The sequence below is a fragment of the Rhinoderma darwinii genome, chromosome 5 (genome assembly GCF_050947455.1).
Source record: "Rhinoderma darwinii isolate aRhiDar2 chromosome 5, aRhiDar2.hap1, whole genome shotgun sequence".
Classification (NCBI taxonomy): Eukaryota; Metazoa; Chordata; class Amphibia; order Anura; family Rhinodermatidae; genus Rhinoderma; species Rhinoderma darwinii.
Window position 1 is genome coordinate 250,373,008 of NC_134691.1, and position 25,681 is coordinate 250,398,688.

General features: G+C 41.6%; 1 protein-coding gene across 8 annotated transcripts in view; it reads left to right on the forward strand.

Moving 5' to 3' along the window:
* Positions 1-25,681, forward strand: part of SUGCT (succinyl-CoA:glutarate-CoA transferase) — a 1,185,368-nt gene that overhangs the window by 964,283 nt on the left and 195,404 nt on the right. The window contains exon 14 of one of the 8 annotated variants that reach the window (XM_075828575.1): positions 4,791-4,885. The exons of the other annotated variants lie outside the window; for them this stretch is intronic. Within the exon in view, the coding sequence (XP_075684690.1) occupies positions 4,791-4,820 (30 nt within the window). The 3' untranslated portion in view covers positions 4,821-4,885. Of the gene's footprint in view, positions 1-4,790; positions 4,886-25,681 lie in introns of those variants that run through there. 8 annotated transcript variants of the gene reach the window in all.

The window sequence follows — 25,681 nt, forward strand, 5'->3', positions numbered from 1 at the left end:
ACGAGTTTAGTATCCGTGTCAAGTACAGTGTCTGTGACGACTTCAGTATCTGTCTCCGGTGTCCGTCTTAAGTCAAGTGTCCGTGATGTCAAGTCCGGTGTCCGTGTCCGTAATTCGAGACAAGCTCGCTGTAATGCCCATGGCCGAGGGCCGTCAGTCTCACTCACCTCCTGACGGCTGCAGCCATGGATCTGTGAGCGCTGGTCCCCATCTCCTCAGAAAACGCCAGCGCTCACTTCCTCTTCTCTCAGCCGGTTCCCGTAGGGTGCGCGCACAGGCTTGTGTCCGCTCTGCAAGGGCCAGCACGCGCTCCTGAGTTAAAGTGCTAAATTAGCAAATGAGCACCCTGGACTATAAGAGGGGCCCAGCCCCTTCCTGCCTTGCCTGAGCTTTGTTGTCATTACCCTAGTTTGTCTATGCAAATGGTCTCCTAAGTGTTTTCCAGTTCCCAGTGTTTCCCGTTCCTGCTACCTGTAACCTGTAGCCTGTGCTATCCTGGTCAAGTGCCGTATTGAGTTGGAGTCATGCTGCGCTGAGTACCACGCCTGTTTTGCTTCACGATGCCTGGTGTCTGCCTGTTGCCTAAGTCCCAAATGAGCCTGCCTTGCTACTGACTGAGATACCACAGGTACACCTATATGAACTATGACCTGTGTCCTGTTGGCCAGCTGCCATACCGCCAAGGCGGTATGGCCCAGTGGGTCCACGTACCCAATGTGACAGTAAGCTCAAGCCATGGACCCCGCTGGTCGATCCAAGACCAAGATGACGTCACAAGAGATGCGAGCGGATATGCTAGACCTCCGGTCTCGACTGGACCAATTCCTCCAGGCATTGAACATTATTGCACATCAGCTGGAGGTGCAAACTGCTGTTCATCCTACTACACCTCCTAGCAGTACAGATCCTCCCGCTACACCTCCTGGCAGTGCTGATCCCCCAATGGGATACCAGCTACTTATAATCCAGCACAAACCAGCTTCCGATAATTCAGCACAAGACAGTTTTCGATAATCCAGCACGAGCCAGTTTCTAATAATCCAGCACAAACAGGCTTCCGATAATACAGCACAATCCAGCTTCTAGCTATCCGGCACCAGCCTGCCATACAGGTACTACCGACCAGTGACTGACCTATATTTGTTTGGCCAGCTGCTACTCCGTAACAACGGAGCGGCCCAGTGGGTCCACAACCCCGGTGGACGTTACAGTTTGCTCAGGCCATGGATCTCGCTGGTCAACCCAAGACAGCAGTTCAAGCCATACAAGAGGACATGCAGGATTTCTGATCGCACCAAGATCAGCTTCTGCAAGAGGTCAATTCCATTGCCTGTCGCCTGGACATCGTGCTTGTTCCTACTCCTGCAGCTTTGATAGTGGTAGCTCCAGCTCTTACTCAGCCAGCCATAGTTCCAGTCAGCTCCGGAGCCGGAATTCAATTGGCACTGCCACCCGGCCATGATGGGGAGCCCAAAACCTGTCGAGGCTTCCTGAAGCAATGTAAGATCCACTTTCACCTGCATTCTCATCTGTTTCCGTCAGACCAGAAAATAGCCTTCATCATCTCCCTGTTGTCTGGCAAGGCCTTGGCGTGGGCGAATCCCCTCTGGGAATGTGATGGACCGGAGTCCAGTAATCTGCAGCGCTTCCTGGACACCCTTCTTATCATCTTTGGGGAACCAGGCAGTAAATCCTCACTTGCCACTTCCATTCTCGCTCGATGTCAGACAAGTTCGACTGTGGGGGAGTATGCTATCCAATTTCGTACTCTTGCAGCGGAGCTTGCTTGGAATGATGAGGCTTTGGTGGTGACCATCTGGCAAGGGTAAGCCAGAAGTATCACAGATGAAATGGCAGGTTGTCATCTCCCATCTTCTCTTGATGCCCTGATTCTTCAGGCCTACCCGCATTGACCTGATTTTCCGGGAACGCTCTCAGGAAACCCTCCAAGGGAGAAAGTATTCTCGACTGGTGCCTAAGATTCAAAGACCCCTGCTACCCCCTTTCACTACTACTTCTGAAGAGCCTGTTATGCAGGTTGACTGGGTCAGAATGCCAGACCAGGAGTGGCAGCACAGATGCACTGCTAACTTGCATATGTACTGTGGGAGAAAGGGCCACAATGTGCGTCAGTGTCCTCAGAAACCGGGAAACTCCAGCATCTAGTGTTGATAGGAGAGATTACCCTAGGTGAACCTATGTCTTCTATAAAATCTTCTCCTAAACTCTCGCTCACAGTCTCTATCCTCCCCTAAAGAAACCTCTCGCGGTGGCTTCCATGAATGGCCCTCCGCTGCCTGACCCAATTCTGTTTATCATTGAGCCATTGAAGTTACAAGTGGGTGCTCTACACTGAACAAATAACCTTCTACGTTTTACCAGTGGCTATTAATCCAGTTCTGTTGGGACTACCCTGGCTTCACAAACATGCTCCAGTGCTTGATTCGAATTCTGGAGAAATTATTCAGTGGAGACCTCGCTGTCACCTCAACTGTCTGCATGTGGTTTGTCCGGCCAGATCTCCAGTGCCTCGGTTGCTCCTTGGTCTATCTCAGAAATATGCCTGTTATGCAGACGTGTTCAGCAAGAAAGGATCTGGGATCTTGCCTCTTCATCACCCATACGACTGTCCAATCAAGTTTCTTTCTGGGACTCCACCTCCTCGTGGACAGGTATATCCTCTCTGTCTGCCCGAGACCCAAGCCATGTCGGCATTTGTCAAGGCAAACCTCGAGAGGGGGTTTATTAGAAAGTCAACGTCTCCAGCTGGAGCTGGATTTTTTTTCGTAGGGAAAAAAGATGGATCCCTCTGGCCCTGCATAGACTATCGTGGTCTAAATAAGATCACTGTCAAAAACAAATACCCCTTACCGCTGATCTCTGAGCTCTTCGACTGTATTCGTGGAGCCAAGATTTTCACTAAGCTGGATCTCCGTGGGGCTTATAACTTGATCCATATATGCGAGGGTGACGAGTGGAAAACCGCATTCAATACCCGAAATGGTCACTATGAATATCTTGTGATGCCCTTCTGTTTGTGTAATGCTCCAGCTGTGTTCCAGGAATTCGTGAACGATATATTCTGGGATCTGTTGTATGTCTGCGTGGTGGTTTATCTGGACGACATCTTGATCTACTCACATGATCTGACAACACACGGAAAGCATGTTCGCCAAGTACTGTCGTGGTTAAGGTTCTATGCTAAACTAGAAAAAAATGCATCTTTGAAAATAAATCTTTCCCCTTCATGGGCTATATTATGTCTGATTATGGACTTCAGATAGATCCAGAGAAGGTAAAGGCCATTCTAGATTGGCCTCGTCCTCAAGTTTTTCGTGCTATACACAGGTTTCTGGGTTTTGCGAACTTCTATAGACAGTTTATCTGGAATTTTTCTTCATTACCGCTCCCATCCCAGCTCTCACCAAAAAGAGAGCCAATGCAAAGGACTGGCCCCCTGAAGCTGAATCTGCATTGTCAGAGCTTAAAAGTTCCTTCACTTCTGCCTCCGTTCTACAACATACAGATGTCTCCCGTTTGTTCTCGTTGGAGGTTGACACCTCTTCCATTGGTTCTGGAATACTCCTCTTCCAAAGAAAAACTGTCTTCTGTTGCTTTTTCTCTAAACTCGTCTCGGCAGCAGAGAGGAATTATTCTATTGGAGATTGTGAGCTTCTAACCATCATGTTGGTCCTAGAAAAGTAGAGACATCTGTTGGAGTGTACGGCACACCCAGTTGTCATTTAAACAGTCCACAAGAACCTTACCTACTTACAGACGGCTCAAGGACTCAATCCACGTCAAGCCAGGTGGTCACTTTTCTTTGCCAGAATTAATATTAAACTTCTTTTTCGTCCAGCGGACACAAACGTCACAGAAGACGCGATATCCCGATCATTTAGATAAAGAAGGTTCGTTTACCTTTTATTTAGACTTTCTCACATCTTAGTTCTTCAATTGGCGTCTTGAGTCTGAGGAAGGATTGGAGGGTCTTGAGTAGAGCCTTTCCTGATATTGTTGAATTTCAGGAGAGGCCTATGATGGCCTACAGAAGAGGTAAAACAATTAAAAACAACATTGTCAAAGCGGACATTTTTTAGCACCCCCTAAAAATGGTTGCTACCCATGCCTTGGGTGCAACATTTGTGACAACATGATTAAGGGTGGCTCCTTTAAACATCCCCAAACTGATAAAGTAATAAACATTAGAGGTTTTTTTACATGTCAATCATCCTATGTGATCTATCTCCTGAGCTGTCCGTGTGGTCTACACTATGTTGGTGAGACCACAACTGAATTACGTCTCAGGTTGAGAAATCATAAGTCAAATATTAAAACAAAGAGACAGGATTTGCCGGTGTCAAGACACTTTGTGGAGAAGGGTCATGGTCTCTCGCAATTGAGATTCAGAATCATTGATTCTGTGCCTCAGTTGAGACTTGGTGGGGATAGAGGTCTGGCTCTTAAAAGAAAAGAGCTGGAGTGGATCTATAGGTTGGATACCATGTCTCCCAAGGGATTGAACATAGAATATCCCTGTGGCCCACATATCTAATATAGTGAGGGGTAACTTTCCCGTGAACCTGGGGGATTTTTTGAACGGTCTGCATCCTTTTTGGTGTAGTTGGTGTTTTTTTATATATATTATGGAAATAAGTCTCTTTGGAGTCTAATTTTGACTCTATATTTATATATGTATCCCTTTTTTCCCTTTTTTTATTGTGCTTTGTCTTTACAAATATTGTTTGGTAACCTTTTTTTGTTTATTTGTCTTTTCCTTGTATTTTTAGATACACAGTATTTTGTCAAACACTGAATGAGATTGGAAGGCAGCGGAGGCCCATCCATCGGAATCATCAATCCAGTTTTCAATTACTCAAGTATAAGCGTCTATGTAATGTCCAACATAGCTTTTTGTGATAAAATTTATTATGTGACTGGGCTGCTTCACAATATTACATTGCAGCCCAGGTTACATAGAACAACAAAATAAAAATAAAGGGATCTTTTTTTACATTTTTTTGTTTCTTCTATAATTCTATAAATTGTTCACCATACCAGCATTAAACATGCAATCAAAAAATATATATGGATCCTATGGCTTCCTCTGTCGGGACAGTTTCTTGTCCGACATACTTTACATCCCTGGATGGGATGATTCTTATCTAACCAATTGGGGTCCCTTTAGATGTTTCCATGGTGACTATTGTCACATTTGCGGAAGGGGGTTTGAGATGTCCCCAAACTTGATTGATTGCTGTTATATTGAGACCACTATAGATGGTCCGCTGTGTGTCTTGAGTGCTGCTCTGCAAACTCCACCAATCCCGGTGGTGGATGCATTGCAGCACTCATCTAACTGTGTGAACGATATCTATTTATGGATATTATATATTGTATTTGTTCTTTTATCTATCTAGTATTCCCGTTGACACTGGCGCCTGCGCATTGACACTGGAACGCAAGTTCCGTGTTCACGCGTGCGCAGTAGCAACTGCTCTGTCTGATGCATTCCACCGTATTGTATATCCGGTTTGGACGCCATCTTGGAGCATGCGCACTTGATGCGCGCGGAATCTACACGCCGGCTACGTGGACATTGCATACAGATTGCTAACTGTAAGTCTATTAAGTTTATTAACTTTCACCTGGATTTAACTGGCCCCTGCCTCCTTCCATATCACTCTAATTACTCTCATTATCACTGTTTATGATATTTACACATGACTTTATATATATATATATATATATATATATATATATATATATATATATATATATATATATATATATATACCACTATGTATTATTGGCTTTTTTTTAAACTCAAATATATTCACTTTTATACCAAAATTCATAATATTTTTGTATATTGCACATTTATAATGGGTATTGTACATTTAATGACTTGATTGCTAATTGATGTATGTTCCCTCTATTTATACCTGACACCATTGTTAGTTTGTGATGGCTTGAGAAAGGTTCTTGTTGAACCGAAACGTTGCTGTGTTTGAGGTGAATAAATCCACCCTGTTTTTCATCTGCCTTGAAGTCCTTGTGCCGTTACTATATTCTATGCTGGTTTCTATATATATATACATATATACACTACCGTTCAAAAGTTTGGGGTCACCCAGACAATTTTGTGTTTTCCATGAAAACTCACACTTATATTTATCAAATGAGTTGCAAAATGACTAGAAAATATAGTCAAGACATTGACAAGGTTAGAAATAATGATTTTTATTTGAAATAATGATTTTCTCCTTCAAACTTTGCTTTCGTCAAAGAATGCTCCATTTGCAGCAATTACAGCATTGCAGACCTTTGGCATTCTAGCTGTTAATTTGCTGAGGTAATCGGGAGAAATTTCACCCCATGCTTCCAGAAGCCCCTCCCACAAGTTGGATTGGCTTGATGGGCACTTCTTGCGTACCATACGGTCAAGATGCTCCCACAACAGCTCTATGGGGTTGAGATCTGGTGACTGCGCTGGCCACTCCATTACAGATAGAATACCAGCTGCCTGCTTCTTCCCTAAATAGTTCTTGCATAATTTGGAGGTGTGCTTTGGGTCATTGTCCTGTTGTAGGATGAAATTGGCTCCAATCAAGCGCTGTCCACAGGGTATGGCGTTGCAAAATGGAGTGATAGCCTTCCTTTTTCAAAATTCCTTTTACCTTGTACAAATCTCCCACTTTACCAGCACCAAAGCAACCCCAGACCATCACATTACCTCCACCATGCTTGACAGATGGCGTTAGGCACTCTTCCAGCATCTTTGCAGTTGTTCTGCGTCTCACAAATGTTCTTCTGTGTGATACAAACACCTAAAACTTCGATTCGTCTGTCCATAACACTTTTCTCCAATCTTCCTCTGTCCAATGTCTGTGTGCTTTTGCCCATATTAATCTTTTCCTTTTATTAGCCAGTCTCAGATATGGCTTTTTCTTTGCCACTCTGTCCTGAAGGCCAGCATCCCGGAGTCGCCTCTTCACTGTAGACGTTGACACTGGCGTTTTGCGGGTACTATTTAATGAAGCTGCCAGTTGAGGACCTGTGAGGCGTCTATTTCTCAAACTAGAGACTCTAATGTACTTGTCTTGTTGCTCAGTTTTGCAGCGGGGCCTCCCACTTCTCTTTCTAATCTGGTTAGAGCTGTGTGCTGTCCTCTGAAGGGAGTAGTACAGACCGTTGTAGGAAATCTTCAGTTTCTTGGCAATTTCTCGCATGGAATAGCCTTCATTTCTAAGAACAAGAATAGACTGTCGAGTTTCACATGAAAGCTCTCTTTTTCTAGCCATTTTGAGAGTTTAATCGAACCCACAAATGTAATGCTCCAGATTCTCAACTAGCTCAAAGGAAGGTCAGTTTTATAGCTCCTCTAAACAGCAAAACTGTTTACAGCGGTGCTAACATAATTGCACAAGGGTTTTCAAGTGTTTTCTAATCATCCATTAGCCTTCTAACACAGTTAGCAAACACAATGTACCATTAGAACACTGGAGTGATGGTTGCTGGAAATGGGCCTCTATACACCTATGTAGATATTGCATTAAAAACCAGACGTTTGCAGCTAGAATAGTCATTTAGCACATTAACAATGTATAGAGTGTATTTCTGATTAATTTAATGTTATCTTCATTGAAAAAAACTGTGCTTTTCTTGCAAAAATAAGGAAATTTCTAAGTGACCCTAAACTTTTGAACGGTAGTGTATATACATACATACATTGTGTATGTGTGTATACTCTATACATATATACTAGTTCTTCACAATGACTTAGAATATCATCAAAAAGATCATTTATTTCAGTAATTCAATTCAGAAAGTGAAACTCATATATTATATAGATTCATTACACACACAGAGAGATCTATTTCCAGTATTTTTGTCTTTTAATCTTGATGATTATGGCTAACAGTTAATGAAAACCCAAAATTTAGTCTCTCAGAAAATTGTAACATTTAATAAGCCCAATTTCAAAAATTATTTTTAATACTAAAATGTTGGCCTACTGAAAAGTATGTACAGTATATGCACTCAAAACTTGGTCGGGCTCCTTTTGCATGAATTACTCCATCAATGCGGCGTGGCATGGAGGCGATCAGCCTGTGCCACTGCTGAGGTGTTATGGAAGCCCAGGTTGTTTAGATAGCGGCCTTCAGCTAATCTGCATAGTTGGGTCTGGTGTCTCTCTTCTTCCTCTTGACAATACCCCATAGATTCTCCATGGGGTTTTGGTCAGGCGAGTTTGCTGGCCAATCAAGCACAGTGATACTGTGGTTATTAAACCAGGTATTGGTACTTTTGGCAGTGTGGGCAGGTGCCAAGTCCTGCTTGAAAATGAAATCAGCATCTTCATAAAGCTTGTCAGCAGAGGGAAAATTAAATGCTCTAAAATGTCCTGGTAGACGGCTTTGTTGACTCTGGACTTGATATAATACAGTGGACCAACACCAGCAGATGACATGGCTCCCCAAACCATCACTGACTGTGGAAACGTCTCACTTGATCGCAAGTAAGTTGGATTGAGTGCCTCTCCACTCTTCCTCCAGACTCTGCGACCGAGATTTCCAAATGAAACGCAAAATTTACTTTCATCTGAAAACAGGAATTTAGACCACTGAGCAACAGACCAGTCCTTTTAAAGGCTTAGGAAACCTTTGCATGTGTTTTGTGTTGATTAGCTGATTAGAATACGACACCAGGAGTCTACAATATTCAACTTTTATCCAATATTCAAATTTTCTGACAGACTAAATTTTGGGTTTTCATTAACTGTTAGCCAATATTAAAAGAAAAAAATGCTGGAATCTAAATAATATATGAGTTTCACCTTTTGAATTGAATTACTGAAATAAAGTAACTTTTTGATGATATTCTAAGTCATTGAGAAGGACTAGTATATATACACTTCAAAGATATAGGCAGCGCTCCGTAGATTAAGAGAAAATTTCAGGGGTACTTTATTAAACTCAGTGCAACGTTTCAGACCTTCACAGTGGGGCCTTTCTCAAGCAATAACATAGTGAACCAACAAGGAATATATCACAGTGCAAATCAGTAAATTTAAATCACATAGTTAAATAATATAAAGATAATAAGGTAAGTATACAGTAATTGTGTGTTGCTAAAAAACACATATAGTATAAGCCTATAAGCCCCTTTTGTGTATAGTATAAGCCAAGTGTTAGCTGGCAGTGTATCATAGTGTATAATTAAAACATCATAGTGCAACTGTATAGGCAGTCTAAATACATAGATGATTATAAGTGGACACATTGCTGGTGTGAATATTTAACATGTGTGCTATATTAGAAAACTTATTAGGGAAATCAACTCTAGGGGTCCAGTATAGATGCTGTATGGGGTGTCCACGGCGTTAGCACAAAAATATGTGTATCAAAGCGCTAGAGTGTAACAGCACATGTCCGTGCATGCGCTGTCAGACAAATTTAGGTGACAGCGGCCAAAGAGGGGAATAACTACAGTTACTCTATAGTGCATGTCAGTGCGGCTGTGCTGGCGAAAATTACATTAAAGTAAAGTAAAAGCTACTTGGTGGATTCTTGGCCATATATACAAAAGGGACTCATGTGGCGATATCTCAAAAAAAGGGGAAATTATATAAAGCACTAAAATAGTGGTTAGTCAAGGGATGGTAGAAGTATAGGGCAAATAGCATGGGAGGAGACAAGTGACAGCTGGCTATCAGATAGAAAGCCGGTGTCACATTCTCAGATCCAGAGACAGGCACCATCGACCTGTTTCATAGACCGGTGTGCCAAGTTGTCTCCATGAAACTCCGATATAGAGTAGCCCAAGAGAGACACAATGACCAAAAAGAGAGAAGCATGCAGTTTATTAACAGAGAAATATGCCAGTCATAGATCCCTACCAGCAGGTCATAATATAGGGGTATGTAAAAATAACGGTCTATACATCAAAAGTACCCCCAGAACAATGCATAGCAAAGATATGTATTAAAACAATTATACAGTGAAAATTGATGAACTTCCTGGACCCCCTGGGGTGATATATGCTTGGGAAATATGAAAAATGAACAAGTGTTGTCATGAAGGAAGACTGTGCCACTAGACTTCTGGTCCAACGCCAGCGCTATAAAAATCTATTAAAATCTCATAGACAGTGCGATCGGGTACCAGAATATATATTAGCAAGTGAACTCACATACTGCAGTGAGTATACTGCTAATACTTTTTAGTCCCCACATAACCCTTTTAAGGTCAATGTACACGATTCCGCAATAAAAAGACACTGGGCAAAAATGACATCCATGGGAGAGTTGCAAGGCGCAATCCACTGCTGACCAAAAGGAACACAAAAGCTCGTTTAAGATTTGCCCAAGACCTGCGGAATAATATTCTGTGGACTGATGAGTCAAAGGGGAAACTTTTTGAAAGACATAGGTCTCGTTTTATCTGGCATCAAGCTAACACTGCATTCTGCCATAAGAACATCCTACCAACAGTCAAACATGGTGGTGATTGTGTGATGGTCTGGGGCTGCTTTGCCTCTGCAGGACATGGACGACTTGTCACAATTGATAAATTCTGCTTTCTGTCAGAAAATCCTGAAGAAGAATGTCCGTCCATCAGCCTGTGGCCTAAAGCTCAAGCACCATTGGGTTATACAGCAGGACAATGATGATCGAAACACACAAGCAAGTTGACCTCTGAATGGATAAAAAAAAATATAAGGTTTTGGATTGATCGAGTCGCTTGAATCCCATTGAGATGATGTGGCAAGACCTTAAACAGACAGTTAATGTTTGAAAACCTTCCAATGTAGCCAATTTTAAAGCATTTCTGCAAGATAAAATGGGCAAAAATTCCTCCACAGTGATGTAAAACAAATATATCACAAGTTATTGCAAAAGTTTGACTGCATTTGTTTTTGCCAAGGGAGGCACAGCCAGTTATTATGTTTGGGGTGGGATTACTACTTGACATGGGTGATTAAGGTTTTGAATAAATCTTTATCCTCAATAAATGGAATGATCATTTGAAAGCTGCATTTTGTGTCTTTAGCTTACATTAAAATTAGTTGAATGAACTGGAAAATTTAATGGGACAAATTAGCAAAAAGTATTGTATATATGTATGTACATACACATGTGTGTCACTTATGTAATATGTCATTAGGAAATTTAAACATAATCTTTATTTATATGTGAAGCAATTGTGCGGTTCAGCAGCGATTAATGATTCTTTCATCAGAAACAGTAGTCAAATGTAGCCTTAATGTGTGGTAAGAAAAAAAATTGAAAACGTAGAGCAGAAAGGTGGACAGAAGCCTTAGGCAGCTTTGTTCAAAAGGGCAGCAGTGTTGGTTCTCTAGGGACTGGACTAAATTCTCCACTGTAATTCCCCAACATAAAACATTGTGCCAGCACAAGTGAACCATACAACTGTCATAAATGAGCTGAAATAATGTCCGTGACATTTCAGCTGCAAGGCTAATAATCATGTTATACAGCTACTACAGTTGCCAAAGCTCTTCACAGGCTGGCAACATATTGAAGAGAAAAACAAAATAGTGTAGCTCTCACCTGAAGATGTTGATTTTAGTGTGCAAGCAGAGAACTAGTCGGAGGATGCTAACATTCAACACTGGGTTCCTGGGGGGAATACAAAACATTTACATTTTTGTATACATGTGCAATGAAAAAAGTGGACACTATAAATACCTATATTTTCTAATCTACAGGCATCTGTACTGCTTTATTTTCATCAAATTGGATAAAACGTCTTACGTTGGTCAAACTGCATATGGTGTTCATTTTAAAATAATCTTTTAAATATCAATTTATTTTAACTTAACCCAGTTTAGGATAGATTGATGTTTTTATACCCAGTCAATATTACTTTTGTAGAAAAGTATACTTAGTTTTTATTAAAAGGGTTTATCAAGGCTTTATAAAAAAAAAAATATTAATAATTACCTGCAATGGCTTCATTTTCTGAAAAAATAAAATAAATAAAAAGGTATTAATCACCTTCTATTCCTCTGCCCTGCCAGTCCATGATCCCTGATTGGTTGGCATGTGACTGCTCCAGCCAATCACTGGCCACAGCAGTCATGTGTCTTACTCAATGAGATCACCACTGCAGCCATAGATTGGGCTGGTACAGAATGTCACAGCTCTTGTCAAAGTAGACAGAGACCAGCAATTTCCTAAATCATGGATTACCCCTTTAATCCCTCCCAACCCAGGACATATGGGTACATCATGGGAGGTCAGCGGTTAGCTTGATTTGCTGTATGGTTACAGCAGCGCTTTAACATTTTACTGTGTCAAGTGATGCGGTGACAGAGTGGTAATAGCTGTTGTCATTTACAGCAGTTTTTTACTACTAACTGCCAGGTGACAAATCAGAGCAGTCCTTCCCCGGTAATCGCTGTGATTGGTCAGTCAATGCTAACTGAACAATCACAGTGTATTAGTAGGAAAAGGAGAGGCACATACCTCCTGCGCTCTAACTGTCGCAGTTGACTCTGTGCAGCGGTTAGAGAAGGATCCTGTGTGAAGAGAATCAGATTGTGTAAAAACAAAAAATATATAATAAGTGTGATCAGTCCCAATATGACCCCTGATCACTCTCATCATCCCTGTCGGATCACCCCCCCCCCTGTGATCACCCCCTTGTGATTCCCCCCATGATCAACGTCACCGCCATCATCCCCATGATTGCCTCCCTGTGATCATCTCCGTGATACCTTCACCCCCATTATCTCCCTGTGACTGCCTTCCTGTGATGACCTCTGTAATACCTTCACGCCATGACCTCCCTTTGATCAGTTCCCTGTGATCACCTCTGTGATACCTACACGCCATCACCCTTATCATCTCCCTGTGATCACCTCCATGATACCTTTACGCCATCACCCCCCCCCCATCTCCCTGTGATCACCTCCGTAATTTTTATTACACAAGGAGTATGCCATACATTTTTTTGTAGAATTTGTACGCATATATTTTTTTGCACAATTTGTGCGCCTAGAATTTTTTGGTACAATTTGTATGCATATAATTTTTTGTACAATTTATATGCCTATATTATAACAATTTATACACCTATGCATTTTTAGTACTAAATTTATATGCCTATAATGTAACAATTTATACACCTATACATTTTTAGTACTACTTGTAAGCATATAAGTTTTAGCACTATTTGTACACATATTTTTTAGTACTATAGTATGTATATAATAGTACGTATATAATTGTTTTGTACTATTGGTACACATATAATTCTTTGTACTATTGGTACGCATATAAGTTTTTTGTATTTTTAGTACGTATCTATTTTTTTTTTACAATTTGTACGCAAATAAATATTTAGTACTATTTGTACGAATATTATTTTTCTGTACGATTATGAATATAAACTTTTAGTATTATTAGTATGTATATAATTTTTTGTGCTATTTGTATGGCTATAAATGTATAGTACTATTTGTACGCATATAATTTTTTAGTACTGTTTGTATGCCAATATATTTTTTGTACTATTTGTACAAAAATAATTTTTTAGTACTATTAGTACGCATACAATTTTTCTGTACTATGTGTATGCATATACTTTGTACCTCAGATCCCCGAAATCACTGGGTACTCAGGGATACATTTCAACATGGCAGGGCCCAGAGAGCTGGACTTTTTGAAGTTCTTCTTTTCAGATGTACTTACTGCTGTAATGGTAGCCCAGACAAATATGTATGCCCAACAATTTATATCCAAAAACCCCAGTTCAATTTGTACTAAACCCCACAGGTAGACCCAGTGGTGTAACTACCGCTGTAGCAGCTATAGCGGCTGCTATGGGGCCCATGGCATGAGGGAGCCCGTGCTGCCAGCACAGCACAGGCTCACCCATGCCTAGAGGCTCTGCTAGCAGATGCTATTGAACACTGTGACAGAGCAGGGAGGTATCTCCCTGCTCTGCCATAGTCTACTGTAACAGTGGCACAGTTCTAGGTGTTGCAATGGTTGAAATTGTGACCGGACCCTAAGCCTGAGGGCCCATAGGGCCCCCGTAGCAACACACCACTGACTGCGCTGGTCCTGCTTCCTGAATGCTGGTGCAAGGAGCTCCAGCATTCACTCTGCCCTAAGCGGCTCGGCGCATTCAAACGAGATGTAGTGACGACATCGCGCCTGCCTGTGCCGAGGCACTCACAGCACAGACCGGAGGAGAAGGATCCTCCACCCGTCGTGGGAACGGGGATAGGTAAGTAATCATGTTATTATTTATCTATTAGGCACTTTGCAGCATTATACTGGGTAGGGAAATGGGGCTGATATGCTGGCTGCTATTGGAGCATTTATTTATATGGGGGCATTATACTGTGGGGGCATTATACTGTGGGGACAGCTATGGATGGCATTATACTGTAGGGACAGCTATGGGGGGCATTATACTGTATGGGAAGCATTATACTGTATGGGTGGCATTATACTGTATGTGCGGCATTATACTGTGGGGGCAGCTATTGGTGGCATTATACTGTGGTGGCATTATACTGTGGTGGCAGCTATGGGGGGCATTATACTGTATGGGAGGCATTATACTGTATGGGCGGCATTATACTGTGGGGGCAGCTACGGGTGGCATTATACTCTGGGGGCATTACACTGTGGGGCAGCTATGGGGGCATTATACTGTGTGGACAGCTATGGGGGGAATTATATTGTGGGGGCAGCTCTGAGGGGGCATTATACTGTATAGGGGCATTATACTGTATGGGCACAGTTACTGTGGGGGCAGCCATGGGTGGCATTATACTGTGGGGGCAGCTATGGGGAGCATTATACTGTGGGGACAGCTATGGGGGGCATTATACTGTGGGGGCAGCTATGGGGCATTATACTGTGTGGGGCAGCTATGAAGGGCATTATACTGTGTGGAGCATTACACTGTGGGGGCTGCTATGGGGGACAATATACTGTGGGGGCAGCTATGGAAGGCATACTGTGTGGGGGCAGCTATGGAGAGAATTATACTGTGTGGGGGCAGCTATGGGAGGCATTATACTGTGTGGAGCATTACACTGTGGGGGCTGCTATGGGAGACAATATACTGTGGGGGCAGCTATGGAAGACATTATACTGTGTGGGGGCAGCTATGGAGAGCATTATACTGTGTGTGACAGCTATGGAGAGCATTATGCTGCATGGGGCAGCTATGGGGAATTATGCTGTATGGGGGAATTTGTTTGGGCATTGTACTGCATGGGGGCATCTGTGTGGGCATTATACTGTATGGGTCATCTGTGTGGGCATTATACTGTATGGGGAATCTGTGTGGGCATTATACTGTATGGGGGCATTATACTGTATGGTGGCAGCTATGGGGGCATTATACTGTGTGGGCTGAACCGGGTGTGTATGGACGGGGATTGGGTAGGAGTAGAGGCGTGGCTTAAAATTAAAAAACTTGCCGCTGCGCACCGCATCGATTGTCCCTCTTTGTGATACTTGAAAGTATAGCACTGTCTACAGGGAGGGCTGTATAGCACTCTATGAGGAGCCTGTATAGCCCTGTCTACAGGGGGGCTGTATAGCACTGTCTACAGGAGGGGGCTGTATGGCACTATTTACAGGGGGCACTATCTACAAGGGTGGGCTGCGTGTGGCACCCAGAGGAGGGGGGCCCAGTCAAAAGTTTGCTATGGGGCCCAGTGTTTCCTAGTTACGCCCCTTGGTTGACCCCCCCACGTAGATTCAGTGGAGATGGTTAATTTTGGGGCCTTATATCAAAAGTGGCGATAATGAAGAAGCCGAGCATTAGGTCCTACTAGAGCACAGATATACTTTACCACACCCCAGTGTGCCCAGGACATGCTATGAAGCACTCCTGAGATTTCAGAATTACAATGATAATGAGCAGTGCCCACCTTGAGATGACATTCGTTTTGGCCGCTTGTTTAAAAAGAGGCCCCTCACAGACTATTTTAGTGTCAAGTTTATCGAGGCTTGCACCCCTGAGAAGTGTATTTCTATTGTGTGTCAAGTATAAGGACAAGAGGGATGTCCTTATATTGTATTAAGCACAGTACACGGCGATAGCAGCACTCCTATCCCAGATGACATTCCTTTTGGCCGCTTGTTTAAAAAGAGGCCCCTCACAGACTATTTTAGTGTCAAGTTTGCCAAGGCTTGCACCCCTGAGAAGTGTATTTCTATTGATAAGTCCCTGATACATTTAAAACAGAGGCTTCAATTCCGCCAGTACCTGCCAAATAAAAGGGCAAGTTATGGTGTGATAATGTATAAGCTGTGCAAGAGTTCATCAGGTTACATCCACAGAGATAGGATTTATGAACTGAAGGACATTAGAATTGATCCCCCAGAATGCCTCCCACACTCCCAGAGTTTAGGGCATTATGCAGGGAAAATTTTGGGGCCTTGTATCAAAAATGGGGATAATGAAGAAGCCGAGCATTAGGTCCTACTAGAGATGCCCACCTTGAGAGATGCCCACCTTGAGATGACATTCGTTTTGGCTGCTTGTTTAAAAAGAGGCCCCTCATAGACTATTTTAGTGTCAAGTTTGCCGAGGCTTGCACCCCTGAGAAGTGTATTTCTATTGTGTGTCAATTATAAGGACAAGAGGGATGTCCTTATATTGTATTGAGCACAGTACACGGCGATAGCAGCACTCCTATCCCAGTGCAAGGTACAAGAACAGGAACCCCCAAGCTGACTACATCCTGAACTACAGGGTGGGCCATTTATATGGATACACCTAAATAAAATGGGAATGGTTGGTGATATTAACTTCCTGTTGGTGGCACATTAGTATATGGGAGGGGGGAAACTTTTCAAGCTGGGTGTTGACCATGGCGGCCATTTTGAAATCGGCCATTTTGTATCCAACTTTAGTTTTTTCAATGGGAAGAGGGTCATGTGACACATCAAACTTATCGAGAATTTCACAAGAAAAACAATGGTGTGCTTGGTTTTAACGTTACTTTATTCTTTCATGAGTTATTTACAAGTTTCTGACCACTTATAAAATGTGTTCAAAGTGCTGCCCATTGTGTTGGATTGTCAATGCAACCCTCTTCTCCCACTCTTCACACACTGATAGCAACACCGCAGAAGAAATGCTAGCACAGGCTTCCAGTATCCGTAGTTTCAGTTGCTGCACATCTTGTATCTTCACAGCATAGACAATTGCCTTCAGATGACCCCAAAGATAAAAGTCTAAGGGGGTCAGATCGGGAAACCTAGGGGGCCATTCAACTGGCCCACGATGACCAATCCACTTTCCAGGAAACTGTTCATCTAGGAATGCTCGGACCTGACACCCATAATGTGGTGGTGCACCATCTTGCTGGAAAAACTCAGGGAACGTGCCAGCTTCAGTGCATAAGAGGGAAACACATCATCATGTAGCAATTTCAGATATCCCGTGGCCTTGAGGTTTCCATTGATGAAGAATGGCCCCACTATCTTTGTACCCCATATACCACACCATACCATCAATTTTTGTGTTCCAACAGTCTTGGAGGGATCTATCCAATGTGGGTTAGTGTCAGACCAATAGCGGTGGTTTTGTTTGTTAACTTCACCATTCACATAAAAGTTTGCCTCATCACTGAACAAAATGTTCTGTGTAAACTGAGGGTTCTGTTCCAATTTTTGTTTTGCCCATTCTGCAAATTCAGTGCGCCGATCTGGGTCATCCTCGTTGAGATGCTGCAGCAGCTGGAGTTTGTAAGGGTGCCATTTGTGAGTAGCTAATATCCGCCAAAGGGATGTTCGACTGATGCCACTCTCCAGTCACATGCGGCGAGTGCTACGCTGTGGGCTCTTGCTGAATGAAGCTAGGACAGGCACTGATGTTTCTTCATTAGTGACAGTTTTCATGTGTCCACATTTGGGCAAATCCAACACTGAACCAGTTTCACGAAACTTGGCAAGCAGTTTGCAAACTGTAGCATGGGAGATGGGTGGTCTCGTAGGGTGTCTTGCATTGAAATCTGCTGCAATGACCCGGGTACTGCATTCACCAGACATCAACACAATTTCTATCCGCTCCTCACGTGTTAACCTCTGCGACATGTCAATGGCTGTAAACAAAGAGAAGCTTGTAAATAACTCATGAAAGAATAAAGTAACGTTAAAACCAAGCACACCATTGTTTTTCTTGTGAAATTCTCGATAAGTTTGATGTGTCATATGACCCTCTTCCCATTGAAAAAACTAAAGTTGGATACAAAATGGCCGACTTCAAAATGGCCGCCATGGTCAACACCCAGCTTGAAAAGTTTCCCCCCTCCCATATACTAATGTGCCACAAACAGGAAGTTAATATCACCAACCATTCCCATTTTATTTAGGTGTATCCATATAAATGGCCCACCCTGTATAATAGATATATGGAAGAGGTTAATCTTTCAGATCAAGTGCTGAAGCTGTATAGCGCCATGCGGATATTGAGGGTATGGTACAAAAAGCTGGCCATGCACATCATGAAGATGACACTGTATAATGCTTACATTGATTCATCGATGTGTAGGCCAGAGCGGAACCTTCTTGGAATTTCAAGAGGTGGTTATCAAGGGCCTGAAATTTTGTGAACAGGACGAAGGGGCCCCAGTACTTCTGGAAGTAATGCCACACAAATTGTACCAGGGCAACACGTTCCTAACAAAATCGCCTCCACTGATAAAAAGGGAAGGACACGAAAAAGGTGTAGAGTGTGTTACAAAAGGGGGATAAGAAAGGACACAACTGACTATTGTGAAACTTGCTCTACGCAACCTGGCCTGTACATAAATGATTGTTTCAAAATATACCATACATCCCTTTAATTTTAATTGTATTAATTATTTGCTTATTATCATGTATTAATTATTTGCTTATTATCATGTACCCTGATGTTCTCCGCATAGCCTCTTCCCCAGAGCCACATGCGGTTTTTCCCTTCTGAGCGCTGCCGTATGCCCAGGAAGCAGATTACAGCCATATGTGGGTTTTTACAATAACCGGGGGAACCTAAATAACAATTCATGGTTTATATATCTCCGGGAGACACAAGCTGGATAGAACATATTAGGCACTGAAATGGCAAAAAAGTAAAAAAAAGTTACATTTTTACTCTGTACCATCCACTGCGCATTAAAATCTGTATAACGCCTGTGGGGTCAAAATGCTCACCCCTAGATGAATGCCGTAAAGAGAGTAGTTTAGAAACTGGGGTCACTCCTCGGGGGTTTCCACTGTAATAGCACCTCAGGGGCTTTGCAAATTCGACATGACCCCACCAAGGCCAGAAAAGTCTGCGCTCCAAAAGCTAAATGGTGCTCCTTCACTTCTGAGCTCTGCCATGTGTCCAAACAGCAGTTCATAACTACATATATGGTATTTTCAGACTTTGGATAAAATACTTTAACAATCGTTGGGAGCTCTTTCCCCTATATTTTTTTAGAAAATTAATAAAATTTAGTTAAAGCTACATATTATAGGCAAAAAATAATTAAACAGCCGTTTACCACTACACATGGTGTATTGCCATACTCAGAAGAAATTGTGTGACAAATATTGGGATGCTTGTTCTCCTATAGTCCCTGTGAAAAATGAAATTTTTTAGCTAAAACTACATATTCTTTGAAGAAAAATTGTAATGAAATATGTGAAACACATTTGAGGTCAAAATTCTCTCTATATCCCTAACAGAAGTCCTCGAGGGGTGTAGTTACCTAAATTATGCCTTTTTTTTCCTTATGTTTTGGCACTTCATGTTTCTGGAAGCCTTTACTGGTCCCTGTGAAACATCCTAATAAAGAGGAGGCTCAAAAATCCACAAGGTGCTCCTTTGTGTTTGAGGCCTGCGTTTGAGTCAGGTAGCACACAAGGGCCCCATAGGGGATATTTCTGAAGACTGCAAAACCTGGCTAATGAATATTGGGTTGTGTTTCTCTGTTAACACTTACTGTGGTACAGATATAAATGGACTTCAATTTAACAATCGGGTCATCTGACTGATGTACTGATGTGCGGAGTCGGGTCTGTTTCTCATAGGTAGGTTTGGAGGCGTTGCTAAAAAGCCAAGGTCTGAACATGTAGGACCCCTAGATAGTGGTAATGGGGAGTTGGTCACAGGGTATCAAGAGAAGGCAGAGTTACTAAATGGGTTCTTTAGCTCTGTATATACAACTGAAGAAAGAGCAGCTGATGTAGCCGGTGCCAGTGCTGTTAATATATCAGTTGATATACTGAATTGGATGAATGTAGATATGGTCCAAGCTAAATTAAATCAAATAAATGTGCACAAGGCCCCGGGACCAGATGGGTTACACCCTAGAATTCTTAAAGAGCTTAGTTCAGTTATTTCTCTCCCCCTTTTCATAATATTCAGAGAATCTCTAGTGACTGGAATAGTGCCAAGGGACTGGCGCAGGGCAAATGTGGTGCCTATTTTCAAAAAGGGCTCTAGGTCTTCCCCGGGTAATTATAGACCAGTAAGCTTAACATCCATCGTGGGGAAAATGTTTGAGGGGCTATTGTGGGACTATATACAGAATTATGTGACAAAAAATAGTATTATAAGTGACAGCCAGCACGGTTTTACTAAGGACAGAAGTTGTCAAACCAACCTGATTTGTTTTTATGAAGAGGTGAGCAGAAGCCTAGACAGAGGGGCCGCTGTGGATATAGTGTTTTTGGACTTTGCAAAGGCATTTGACACTGTCCGCCATAGACGCCTAATGGGTAAATTAAGGACTATAGGTTTAGAAAATATAATTTGTAATTGGCTTGAGAATTGGCTCAAGGACCGTATCAAGAGAGTTGTGGTCAATGATTCCTACTCTGAATGGTCCCCAGTAATAAGTGGTGTACCCCAGGGTTCAGTGCTGGGACCACTATTATTCAACTTATTTATTAATGATATAGAGGATGGGATTAATAGCACTATTTCTATTTTTGCAGATGACACCAAGCTATGTAATATAGTTCAGTCTATGGAAGATGATCGTGAATTGCAAGCAGATTTAAACAAACTAAGTGTTTGGGCATCCAGTTGGCAAATGAAGTTTAATGTAGATAAATGTAAAGTTATGCATCGGGGTACCAACATCCTGCATGCATCATATGTCCTAGGGGAGCTACACTGGCGGATTCACTTGTTGAGAAGGATCTGGGTGTACTTGTAAATCATAAACTAAATAACAGCATGCAGTGTCAATCAGCCGCTTCAAAGGCCAGCAGGATATTGTCGTGTATTAAAAGAGGCATGCATAGGGATGTAATATTGCCACTTTACAAAGCATTAGTGAGGCCTCATCTAGAATATGCAGTTCAGTTCTGGGCTCCAGTTCATAGAAAGGATGCCCTGGAGTTGGAAAAAATGCAAAGAAGAGCAACGAAGCTAATTAGGGGCATGGAGAATCTAAGTTATGAGGAAAGATTAAAAGAATTAAACCTATTTAGCCTTGAAAAAAGACGACTAAGGGGGGACATGATTAATTTATATAAATATATTAATGGCACATACAAAAAATATGGTGAAATCCTGTTCCATGTAAAACCGCCTCAAAAAACAAGGGGGCACTCTCTCCGTCTGGAGAAAAAAAGGTTCAACCTGCAGAGGTGACAAGCCTTCTTTGCTGTGAGAACTGTGAATCTATGGAATAGCCTACCACAGGAGCTGGTCACAGCAGGGACAGTAGATAGCTTTAAAAAAGGGTTAGATAATTTCCTAGAACAAAAAAGTATTAGCTCCTATGTGTAGAAATGTTTTCCTTCCCTTTTCCCATCCCTTGGTTGAACTTGATGGACATGTGTCTTTTTTCAGCCGTACTAACTATGTAACTATGTAACTATGATAAAACTAAAGCAAAGGATTTCAAATGTAGGAAAATGCTAATTTTTTAAAATTTTTAGTTACATTTCTGTTTTTTATTATTATAAATAAACAGGAAACATATCAAACAAAAATTACCACTTACGTAAAGTAAAATGAATCACGAAAAAACACTCAGAATCTCTTGGATAGGTAAAAGCATTCCAGAGTTATTACCACATAAAATTACACGTCAGATTTGAAAAATAGGGCTGCGTACTGAAGTACAAAACAGACCGCGTCCTTAAGGGGTTAAGACAAAAATCAAAAGTGAATAATCTGGGAGGTAGAACAGTGTAGAATACATCAGCTAGAAGGTGTTGCTTTACTGCAGCTCTTACATAGACAAAATCTGACATGTATATGTGTAGTAAATACAAAGAACTAGAAAATGATTTATTAATTTTAAAAACTGTACAAAGGACAACCGGACATTCTTTAAATGGGAAGAAAAGGCATCAATATAGAAAAAGGGTTCTTTACACTTAGAGTAGTTAAACTATAGAATTCCCTACCCCAAGAGGTAGTAATGCCAGATACAATGGCAGCATTGAAAAAAGGGCTACATGCTCATCTGATGACAAATGGCATTGAGGGTTATAAATAATTTAGCAATGAATGATGTATAATTGATCGAGAAAGGTTGAACTTGATAAACATGTATTTTTTCAACCTATGTATATAACTAGATTCCTCAACATTGAAATTACAATACCAAGAAGGAAAAGTTTTGGAATTGTAAAAATCACAGGATTGATAGACATGTTAATGATATGCAAATGATAAGAAAATGGAAAACAAATATTCCAAACATCTTGATTTATTCAGTATGGAGTATGAGCACCACGCGCAGAAATACACACACTTATACGCCTTGGCATGCTATCAATGAGTTTATTAATAGTTGTCTGAGGAAAGTTATGCCACGCTAAATGCCATTCGGCACGCAAATCATCAAGATTGGCTGCTGGCAGCTCTCTTTGCAATTGCCGACCAATGACGTCCCAGATATGATCGATGGGAGATGAGTCCGGAGACGATGCAGGCCATGGTAGCACGTTTGGGCCTGCTCACAGTAGCACGAGCATCGTGCGACCCGGCTTTTTCCTGTTGAAAAACGGCTTCTAGGACACTTCGAAGAAAGACTGTACCTCTGGTTCCACGACCAAATCAATGTAACGCCGACCTGTTATTGTACGTGAAATTAAGACTAGAGGGGTCCACCTACCATACTATTGCCATCCTACACCACACCATAATCCCGGGAGTAGAACTGGTGTGATATTCCCTTGAGAACGCCTCTTCATGGGACCCCCAGCAATCAGCTGTAATATGTGGGGAAATCTGAAAGTAAGTGCTAAATTTCTCTGCAGTGAAACCACAGGGAGGGTATTACAAAAAGGTATTACACAGCTTTCCTTTAATTTAAATGAATGCTTTGTCTGTGCAATGCGGGACAGTACAGGTTCATCAAAGCAAGAGATGCTCTTTGTAGCTGCTCTCCACTCTGGCCAAGAGATGAGGGTCCTGAATAGTGGATGGTCGTCTATTGACTCGAAATTCCCTAAAAGAGTTTATAAAAAAAACAAACTACACAACCCTTTAAGTCGTCATCTTTTAAACATTCAGCATTTTTTTTTTCGTTTATTTATTTGTTAATTTAGGCTATGCAATGTTAAATACTTTTTTGTCAAAAAAGACAAAAGTATTATAGGTATGATACGTTAATTTCGGCTATAGTTCCAGGATCCATAATGGGCAGTATAATGAGAATTTTTTAAATACTTTGCATTGAACACATTCATAAGTTTGGCCTGACAAAAAAAATTCAGACTTATGTTTCAATATCTCTGATGCCATGCTATTTATTTATTTTAATAAATGCATTAATAACAAATCCTAGTATTTAATTCTCAACTTGCCTTGGAGATAAAAAAAGGAGATGAAAAAATCCTTTAATGGACAATGACCATGACTATGGTATGGCGGGGTAATAACACGTCTAACTGTATTCGTTAACATGGCAATTATTCAGCATAATGTGGAATTCAGAATAAAATTGTAGGCTAAGACTTATACAAAGAGAAAATGACCCATCTATTAACACTAGGACACTGGAGGAATCTTGTGAATTCCTACTGCTATCGACAGGAACACGATAATACAGAATACCTTAATGCTGACATTTACAATTATATGCTTATGTTTACATTCCAGACTCATCCAGTTCTTTTACTTTGTCCACAGCAGATGCAAAGAAATGTAGACTCTGTTCACATCAGCGCTTTTAAGTTTTCATCAGGATTTCCAGTACTTTTGATGCCAAAAATAGTGCAGTCAATGAAAGTTCTTTGCAAAACGTCTTTCTTTCTTTCTTTACATATATATATATCGTATCAAAATAGATTATATGGACAAAAATATTGTGAAACCTACACATTACATCTACAGGACTTTTTAGGACATTCCATTCTAAATAAAGGTAATATGGATTTGGTCCCCTCTTTGCAGCTAAAACAGCTTCCACTCTTTTGGGAAGGCTGTCTACATGATTTTGGAGTGTGTCTGTGGGGATGTTTGCCTATTCATCCAGAAGAGCATTGGTGAAGTCAGACACTAATGTAGGATGTGAGAGCCTGGCTCGCAATCTCCGTTCTTTTTCACTCCAAAGGTGTTAAATTCAGGGCTCTGTGCGAGCTAGTCAAGTTCTGCCGCATTTAACGTAACCAACCATGCCTTTATAGTCATGCTAGAACAGAAAAAGGAATTCCCCAAACTGTTGGAAGCATACAATTGTCCAAAATGTCTTGGCATGTGGAAGCATTATGATTTCCCTTCACTGGAACGAAGACGCCTGGGCCAACCCCTGAAAAACAACCCCATAGCATTATCCCTCCTCCACAAATGTTTACAGTTGACACAATGCAGTCAGGAAGGTAACATTCTCCTGGCATTCAGCAAACCCATACTCGTCCATCAGACTGCCAGATAAAGAAGAGAGATTCTTCACTCCACAGAACACATTTCCACTGTTCCAGAGTCCAGTGGTGGCATGCTTTACACCACTCCATCCGAGGCTTTGTGCTTAGTGATGTAAGGCTTGAATGCAGCTGCTCGGCCATGAAAACCTATGCCATGAATCTCCCGGTGCACATTTGTTTTGCGGATGTTATTGCCAGAGGAGGTTTGCAACTCCGCAGTCAATGATCCAGCAGAGCATTGTAACTTTACGTGATCTGCCACTTTGTGGCTGAGTTTCTGTGGTTCCACTTTGCAATAATTCCATTTACAGTTGATGGTGGAATATCTAGGAGGAAAGAAATTTTATGAATTGACTTGCTGCAAGGGTGGCATCCTATTACAGTACCACACTTGAATTCTTAGAGCTCTTTAGAATGACTAATTTTTTCACAAATGTTTGTGAAGCCAGATTGCATGGCTAGGCGCTGGATTTTATACACCAGTGTCAATAGGACTGAACGAAACGCCTGAATTCGATGATTAAGTGGTGTGTTCCAATACTTTTGTCCATATAGTGTAGCAGTAAATATAGTATATCAAATAAGTTGATGCTTGAGAAAGGGGCGGTCCCCCGAAAAACATCACATTGTCGTGGCAAGACGTTAGATCCCCTCCACGTGGAGTCTCCTCGCTGAATTGAACTTTGATGGAGCAAATCAACTATGGATGTTGTATGGACTATGGCACTTTTGGTGATAGTATGCTACCTATTTGATATACTGTATCTACTGCTATTTTTATATTATTTATAAAGAAAGACGTTTTTCAAAGAACTT